This window comes from Hyaena hyaena, unplaced genomic scaffold (genome assembly GCF_003009895.1).
Source record: "Hyaena hyaena isolate Hyena2069 unplaced genomic scaffold, ASM300989v1 scaffold_615, whole genome shotgun sequence".
Classification (NCBI taxonomy): Eukaryota; Metazoa; Chordata; class Mammalia; order Carnivora; family Hyaenidae; genus Hyaena; species Hyaena hyaena.
In genome coordinates, this window is record NW_024081248.1 from 1096731 (window position 1) to 1106148 (window position 9418).

At 41.9% G+C, this 9418-nt stretch overlaps 1 protein-coding gene across 1 annotated transcript in view; it reads left to right on the forward strand.

Moving 5' to 3' along the window:
• Positions 1-1002: 1002 nt before the first annotated feature.
• MPP4 (membrane palmitoylated protein 4) overlaps positions 1003-9418 on the forward strand; it is a 47348-nt gene continuing 38932 nt past the window's right edge. Inside the window, exons 1-3 of the mRNA XM_039257387.1 lie at positions 1003-1080; positions 5117-5210; positions 6505-6626. Coding sequence (XP_039113318.1) covers positions 1003-1080; positions 5117-5210; positions 6505-6626 — 294 coding nt within the window. The remainder of the gene's footprint in view (positions 1081-5116; positions 5211-6504; positions 6627-9418) is intronic.

Below are 9418 nucleotides of genomic sequence, written 5' to 3' on the forward strand. Positions count from 1 at the left end.
AACAACAGATTTATTTTCTCACAGTTCTAGAGGCTGGAAGTCTGAGATCACATTGTGATCATGGGCAGGTTCTGGTGAGGTCCCTCCTGGCCTGAAGAGAACCTTCTACTTGCTGTGTCGACACCTGGCAGAGAAATTGACTGGAGAGCAAGCTCTCTGGTGTCTCTTCTTACAAGGCATGCCATCATGGAGGCCTACCCTCATGACCTCATCTAAATCTAATCATCTCCCAAAGGTCCTGTCTCCAAATACCATCACAGTGCAGTTAGGACTTCAACATCTGAATTTGGGGGAACACAATTCAGTCCATAGCAAATTTGTCATGGGAACCTGATGACAACCAGGCAGGCACCAATTTCAGAATTCACCTAAGTTGTGGAGATAAAAATTACTGTTTACACCTCCATGGGTGAGGAGATTTTAGTCAACGTGAGCTTTTTAGCATATGTGAATTAGTTATCCGTGCAACCCTGGAGTTAGCAGAGGATTTATTGGAAGCTTTCTTAATCAGTTAGAGTCACTACAGAAACCACAGTCTATATGTAAATCTCCTTCACAATAAGTTCATCTCAGGACCACACAGTCTAGTGCCCCAACTGCTGCATAGATAGGTCTGGTTTGGCACACTGTCATTTGGACAGCAAATATGGAAGAAATGTGGTCTGTGTTACACAAATAGCAGTTGGCTTGTTAATCTGTACTGCCTCTCTAAGGATATGTAATATGTGAGGCGCCCTTTGGGTAGCGTTTTCAGCAGTTGCCTGAATATGATAGCTTGGTGCCAGATCCATTTGTTTGCTCTAATGTTTCTCTGTCTGGGAGACGTTGCATCTCCCTTTTCAGTTCCCTACCCTAAACATGCTCCCATCTTGGGAGGAAGATGAGTCATACATGCACATGTTGTACTAAATGATTCAATAAAGGCTCAAAAACTAGAACACAGGAAGAGCACAGGGTTTAACCTAACTCATTTGGGGCTGAGCAGGGCGGGTGGTGGTGGGCATGGCAAAAACATGTCGACATCAGATTTTCTTAGAATCTAGCAAACTAAAATGCTTTAGTGTGACTGGGAAAGAATGGGTATGGGAAAGTTGTCTAAAATCTCATAACACCTTGCCATGTTGCTCTTCTCATTTTCTTGGAACTTAGAGAAACATAATGATCTGTCTTTTTCTAGATGGCTTCCCTGGTTCAACCCCACAATGTTTAAATTCTAGACAGTGGTTCTCAGCCATGTCAGATACAATATTCCAGTTTCTAACAACTAATTTGAAATACTCCTCTAAAAAAAAAATCCTGATTTATCCTTTACTATCCTACTTTAACAAATGCTGTTGGTGCCCTACCCATACATCCTTGGTCCTTACAGTTTTGTTGCACTCCAGGCCAACTTCATTTTAATTATTTAATTTATTTTTTAGGGAGCACCAGTTAGGGAGAGGAGCATAGGGAGAGAGATTTTTTAAAATGTACCTGTTTATTTTGAAAGAGAGACAGCACATGCATGAGGGGGGGAGGGGCAGAGGGAGAGAGAAAGAGAGAGAGAATCCCGAGCACTGACAGTGCAGAGCCCAACACAGGACTCCTACTCACCAGCCATGAGATCATGACCTGAGCCAAAACCAAGAGTAAGACACTTAACTGACTGACTGAGCCACCCAGGTGCCCTACAACCCACCCCCCTGCCTCCACCCCTTCCAGGCCAACTTCAAACTGCCAGCACCCGTACTCACTATCTGAAAGTATGCCTGTACAGGCTGGATGGACTAAAAGTAATGTTCCCTGGGAAAATCCCTCAACCAATCACTGGCAGCATTGGTGTATAAATATCCCCACTTTCTTGTCCCATATTTCCCCAAGGATTTACTTGCTTGGTGCACCTTTCACTGGCTTTTCCCTTTGCCTTGTTTTTTTTTTTTTTAATGTCATCATTTACATTTTTTAAATTAACTTATTTTTTAATTTACATCCAAGTTAGTTAGCATAGAACGCAATAATAATTTCAGGATTAGAATCTAGCCCTATGTATAACACCCAGTGCTCATCCAAACAAGTGTCTTTTTTTTAAATTTTTAATGTCTTTTATTTTTATTTTGAGAGACAGAGAGCAAGTGGGAGAGGGGCAGAAGGAGAGGGAGACACAGAATCTGAAGCAGGCTCCAGGCTCTGAGCTGTCAGCACAGAGCCCGATGCAGGGCTTGAACCCATGAACTGAGATCATGACCTGAGCCACCCAGGCGCCCCAACAAGTGTCTTTCTTAATGCCCCTTCCCCATTTAGCCCATCCCCCCACCCACAATCCCTCCAGCAACCCTCAGTTTGTTCTCTGTATTTAAGAGTTTCTGATTTTTGTCCCCTTCCTGTTTTTATATTCTTTTTGCTTCCCTTCCCTTATGTCCATCTGTTTTGTATCTTAAATTCCTCATACGAGTGAAGTCATTTGATATTGGTCTTTCTCTGACTAATTTTGCTTAGCATAATACCCTCTAGTTCCATCCAAGTAGTTGGCAAATGGCAAAGTTCCATTCTTTTTGATTGCCGGGTAATACTCCGTGTGTGTGTGTGTGTGTGTGTGTGTGTGTGTGTGTGTGTGTATGTGTGTGTGTATACCACATCTTCTTTATCCTCCATCGTTGGACATTCAGGCTCTTTCCATACTTCGGCTATTGTTGACAACACTCCCCTTGCCTTGTCTTACTATCCCACTCTGCTACTGGTGTTTCCTGGGATCACTTTCTAAACAAATCGTCCCACTAGAATCCTTGCTCTGTGTCTGATTCTGGGGAAACCCAAAATAAGACACTTAAACACAACTCCAAAAGAAGAAAATCAATCTATATCATGTCCTAGGAATAATAAAAAGGAGAAGTTAAGTAAATGTCAATAAGACATTGTATATTTCAATATATAAATCTGGAATATCTCTACAGGAAAAGATATAATGAAATAACATGTTTGCACCTATAAAAAATAATCCACCAGGATGCGGCAGCTGTGAATACAGACACAGATAAAGCCAGATAGTGTGCTGTGTCACTGTGATGCCCTAAATGCTATGAGCAGCCTTAACATTATTGACATGATTTTCTGAAATAGTGAACAGCTTGATAAAGTCCAAGCAAAAAAAGTAAATTTATTTCTCAATTACGGTATTACCATTTCTGAAAAGTCGATGTATATTATGCAAAAATACTTTGTGTTTATAGGTAAAGTTGGGTTCTAGGCTCTGATGATTAAAAGGGGTTTTTGTTGTGGTTGTTGTCGTTGTTGTTTTAAGCAATATAAAAGTCCAGTGAGGTGTTTGAAAGTTATACCAAGTGATTTTTCATTATATAGGGAAACTTCTTTGAAGTTGTGAGCATGACCCCTTTGCCCTTGTTTTCTTAATCCTCATTTTGCTGGCTGAGATGTAGAAGTGATGGTTGGAGCTCCAGCCACTATTTTGGAACAGAAAAATGAGAACCACACCACACCCCAGGGGGGAAGAGTCGTGAGCTGTAGGGGTCCACCCTCTGCAAGCCAGGGTTGGCCCGGATCCAGCCTCTTCAGGTGGACTGCTCAAACTTATTTTTCAGCTTAGGGTTTTTATATAGCAAATCCAAACAATCATGCTTAAACAATTTACATTTTTTGAGTACAGTCATAGTAGTTAACATTTCTAAGTTTTCTTGGCGACAGTGATTTCACGGTACATGATTTCCACTCCAACCAATAAAATTTAACCAGGTAGTCATAACAAGGTTTTACATATTCTTTACTGCGTATGGCAGGGAATCTAAGGATAAGTGAAGCATATTGCCAGAATACATGAGATCACAGTGCCCTTTAATTATTTAAATTCAGTGGGCATGTAAAAACAGGATATACTTGTACCCGCAGTTGTAGGTAACAGACTCTCACAACTCCTTACTAAGAAAGAACAATGTCAACATTTATCATAGATAACGTATGGAAATGTTTTACGTGGATCAACTAGAATTTGGTCTCTGCATTTACCAATCTCATTCTTTGGCCAGAACAATCCATAAGTTGCTTACAGGCTTGAGGTCAGCAGGCAAATATTTCTCTAAGACTTTTCCGAGAAAGTCCTCCACAACTACTAAGTCTTGTTTTTGTCTCTGCTTATGGCATAATATGTATTCTTACTGGTAATTAGATCCATACAAGGAAAATGAATTCTAGGTCTCATAGACCCCATGCATACTGGACTGTCTCCAATTTTGCTAATTGCTACAATATTCATTAGACAACATCTGATTGAGGGGGCAGACATGATATTTAGGTACATTCCATTTAGGAGGAAGGGGGGAACTTTGGGCGATTCTGGTTTCATTTTAACCCTAGAATAGACTAACAGCAGAAGTGAGAGTAAAAGGTACAGACTAAGTAGAAAAGAATAATTCTTCAGGGGGTTCTTCTGACTGTCTTGCAGTCTTTTCCCACAGGTTTTTCCCTGGGCCTTGCCATCAGGGATGACCTGTGCAGTTTCGGTCTCCAGCAGTGAGCTACAAGGAGACCATTCTCTGAGCAATTCATGGAGCAAGGCTGCCCTACTGGTCCTGAATTTTCTCTGCCTCTACATTTTTATATAAGCAAGATATAAACTTCTACCCTGTTTCACCACTATTATTTTGGGGGTTTGTTTCTTGAAAATAAACTTTCCGAAAGCAATATAGGAAACAACTTCTTAGAGTATGCCTCAGGAGTAACCATGATTCTTGCCATTGTGATCCATACCATGAAGAACTATAGGTGCAGTGAGAGAGAAGAGGGCACTTAAGTGGAGTCAAGCCAGGGAAGCCTCTTCTGAGCTCTGAAGGATGGTAACATTAACTTGGCAAAGAGGAGGGAAAGAAACAAATATTTGTCACTTGTTAAAAAAAAGAGTGTGAGGAGTGTTCTATGAAATTGTAGGGGTTAATTTAGGGAGTAAGCTCCACAGGGCAAGTGTTTTCTTTGATATGGATGCCAGGGTGTAGCACGGTGCTTCATTTGCTCACTATAAGTGCTGTTGAAAATATGTTCCAGCGTGCAAGAGCTGCACGGCCAGCATAACTGAGTGAGCTGTGTGCTGTGAGCTGTTGGTCTACTCCCAGCTCTGAATTCCTTCTGAAAGCCTGTGCAGGGAAGAGGGATACAGACGGACAAAGGTGGAGATCCACCAGACAAGAAGGACATGAAGCCCTCTACAGCGACCAATCCGGAGAATGGTATGTGGTGCCAGGGCTCCTTTTTAGACCAGAAAGGCCTTGTAATACTACTCTAAGTATGAGATCAAACATAGGGGCAGGGATTTTGATAGATTCTGTGTGCTTCTTTTTTATTTTTTATTTTTTTAATGTTTACTTATTTTTGAGAGAGAGAGAGCAGAACGGGAGGGGCAGAGAGAAGAAAGAGAATGACAGGATCCGGAGGTGCTGACAGCAGTGAGCCCAATGTGGGGCTTGAACTCATGAACCCAGAGATAATGACCCAAGCCCAAGTCAGAAGCTCAACTAACTGAGCTGCTCAGGTGCCCCTATTGTGATTCTTTTTTTAAGAAAAGTTTGTTTGTTTGTTTGTTTGTTTGTTTGTTTTGAGAAAGAGAGAGTGCTCAGGGGAGAGGCAGAGGGAGAGGGAGAGAGAATCCCAAGCAGGCTCCTTGTTGTCAGCATGGAGTCTGACTTGGGGCTCCATTTCATGAACTGTGAGATCATGACCTGAGCCAAAATCAAAAGCCGAAAGTTAACCGACTGAGCCACCCAGGTGCCCCAGATTTACTGTGATCCTTATAAGGAGGTTGTTGTACACTTTCAAGTGTCCTACTATATCTATTAGTGATGAGTGTAAGCAATTTTCAAAGCATAATGGAAAGAAATAGACACAGTGAGTTCAAAACCTCTTTTTTTCCTCTTATCCCCCAGTGTTTTATTTAAACCTAGAACTTCACAACTTGTTCACATTCAAAATATCACTACAACAAATAGAATTTCTGTTTGTAAAAAAATCAAGCATGCACTAAAATCTGTTCTGTTTCTTTTATCCATGGAATCCTAAGATTTGTATTTAAAACCTACTGACAGTTTTTCAATCACACTTTCAGTAAGAGCTTTCAGAAAGGGTGAAGACAAATGATTATGTATGAATTTGAGAAGGAATATCCAGAAAACTAGATAATTTTGGAATAAACCAAAGGCTGATAAAAGTAGGGAAGGGAAAGCAATATTGCTTTCATAAAATCTAACAGCTGTATATACTATTATCTATTATTTCATCTAATGTTCCCAACAACCCTATGGGAAAGCTAGCATATTCTCATTTTTCCTCAAGGAAACTGGTTTTCAGATAGCTGGGTGATTTTCTGAAGCTCACACAGTGATAGAACTAGGCTTGGAACCTGAGCCTTAAATCCAGCATCATCTCCTTCTTCAGGAGTCGTTACAGCACGTCCCAGATCTTTCATACATTTGCCGGCCTTTCTTCACCCGCACCGGCCACCCCATCTCTGCCCTCTCCCTTATCCAGGTCTCTCCCAGATCCTGAGACTTGTGCTACAAGAGCTGAATCTGTTCTATAGCCGAGATGTGAATGGAGTGTGTCTCCTGTACGATCTTCTCCATTCGCCGTGGCTGCAAGCTCTGCTAAAGGTGAGCATCTCGTTACCTGGAAGCCTTTGCTTACTGTGGGAGCTGGAAACTGCTTACCCAGCTGTGCCACTGGTCAGTTGTCAGGAAATTCCAACCTGGTGAATGTTCTCAGAAGGCCAATTCTTAGGTGTGTTCTGAGAATTTCCAACATGGGGGTGGGCATCCCCACACCAACAATTCTCTGGATACTAGTGGGTGTCCTACAATTCATCCAAATTTTGACACTATCTATCTGGAGATAGCATTGGATCCCATAGGTGAAGGGTTCTGTCTCACAAGACTGCTGTCCCCTCCTCCCACTTCAGACAACAGTCACAAGCCCAGATTGGTACCCGTACTTCTGACCAACTGTCTGTAAATCAGATGTTCCTAGAATCTCCTCCTCAGGTTCCATTAATTTGCTACATTTCCCTTGCTCGATTACCAGTCTATTATAAAAGGATATAACTCAGGAACAGCAAGATGGAAGAAATAAATAGGGCAAGGCTTGTGTGAAGGGGTGAAGAGCTTCGATGCCCACTCCATTCTCCCCTAGATTTCTACATGTTCACCAAACCAAGGTGAACAAACCCAGTCCTTTTGGGCTTTTCTGGAGGCTTCGTTACATAGCTATGGCCCATTAGATCATTAGTCACTGGGGACTGATTCAACCTCCCAGCCCCTCTCCTTCCTCCCAGATTTATGGGTGGAGGAATGGGGGTGGGTGGATCTGAAAATTCCGAAGTCTAATTACTTGGCTGGTTCTCATGGCAACCTGCCCTTAACCTTAGGCAGAAGTCAGTTCCAGTCACATTCCAGAAGTCACTTCATTAACATAAAAAAAGCATGCTTTCCCTGCTTAGGAAATTCCAAGGTTTTTAGAAGCTCTGAGCCAGAATCAGGGCCAAAGCAAATAATGTAGTTCTTATTATTAATCACAATATCACAGCAATCCTCAGAAAAGAGCTACACAAACTTCTTAGCTTAGGAAGGAATTAATTTAGGTGGGGAAGTATACAGCAGCGCCTCTTTTGTCTCCTAGTTCCTTTTCTTCCAGAGGACCCTGGGATCACAAAGCAGCCACCACAAATGGCCATCAGCACCGTTAGCATCTGTCTAAAACCCTTTGTCCTTGAGTCTAAAACTCAGTGCAAATAAAAATGCTTTTAAAAAATTATTCCTCTCTGTTTCTTAAAATCAGGAAATGAGATATATGCAGTTCTGTTTAGGCATCTTAAATTTTTCTGTCTGTCTTTCTTTCCTTTGTTCCTTCCTTCCTTCTTTCCTTCTTTCTTTTTTTCTTTTCTTTCTTTCCTTCCTTTCCTTTCCTTCCTTCCTTCCTTCCTTGGTTCTTTCATTCTTTTTTTGAGAGAAAATAAGTGCTAGAGCTTGTGCACGTGCCTGAGCAGGAGAGGGCAGAGGAAGAGGGTGAGAGAATCTTTTTTTTAATAGTTTATTGTCAAGTTGGTTTACATATAACACCCAGTGCTCATCCCAACAAATGTCCTCCTCCATGCCCATCACCCTCCTCCCCCTCCAACCATATCAGCCCTCAGTTTGTTCTCAGCATTCAAGAGTCTCTCATGGTTTGCCTCCCTTCCTCCCCCCAACTATTTTTCCCCTTCTTCTCCCCCATGGTCCTCCGTTAAGTTCCTCCTATCCACCTATATGTGCAAACATATGGTATCTGTCCTTCTCTGCCTGACTTATTTCGCTCAGCATAACACCTAGTTCCATCCATGTTGCTACACATGGCCAGATTTCATTCTTTCTCATTGCCACTTAGTATTCCATTGTGTAAATATACCACATCTTCTTAATCCATTCATCAGTTGGTGGACACTTTCCACATTTTGGCTATTATTGAGAGTGCTGCTATGAACATTGGGGTACATGTGCCCCTATGCATCGGCAGTCCTTTATCCCTTGGGTAAATTCCTAGCAGTGCTATTGCTGGGTCCTAGGGGAGTTCTATTGTTAATTTTTTTAGGAACCTCCATACTGTTTTCCAGAGGGGCTGCACCAGCTTACATTCCCACCAACAGTGTAGGAGGGTGCCCATTTCTCCACATCCTCACCAGCATCTAGAGTCCTCTGATTTGCTCATTTTAGCCACTCTGACTGGTGTGAGGTGGTATCTCAGTGTGGTTTTGATTTGTATTTCCCTGATGAGGAGGGATGCTGAGCATCGTTTCATGGGTCTGTTGGCCAAATGGATGTCCTCTTTGGAGAAGTGTCTGTTCATATCTTCTGCCCATTTCTTCACTAGATTATTTGTTTTTCGGGTGTGGAGTTTGGTGAGTTCCTTATAGATTCTGGATATCAACCCTTTATCTGATATGTCATTTGCAACTATGTTTTCCCATTCCGTTGGTTGCCTATTAGTTTTGTGGGTTGTTTCCTTTGCTGTGCAGAAGCTTTTAATCTTGATGAGGTCCCAATCGTTTATTTTTGCTCTTGATTCCCTTGCTTTTGGGGATGTGTCAAGTAAGAAGTTGCTGCGGTGGAGGTCAAGGAGGTTGTTTCCTGCTTTCTCCTCTAGGGTGTTGATAGTTTCCTGTCTCACATTCAGGTCCTTTATCCATTTTAAGTTTATCTGTGTGTATGGTGTGAGAAAATGATCTAGTTTCATTCTTCTGCATGTTCTTGTCCAGTTCTCCCAGCACCATCTGTTAAAGAGGCTGTTTTTTTTCTATTGGCTACTCTTTCCTGCTTTGTCTAAGATTAGTTGGCTGTACATTTGTGGGTCCAATTCTGAGTTCTCTATTCTATCCCATTGGTCTATGTGTCTGTTTTTGTGTCAATACCATACT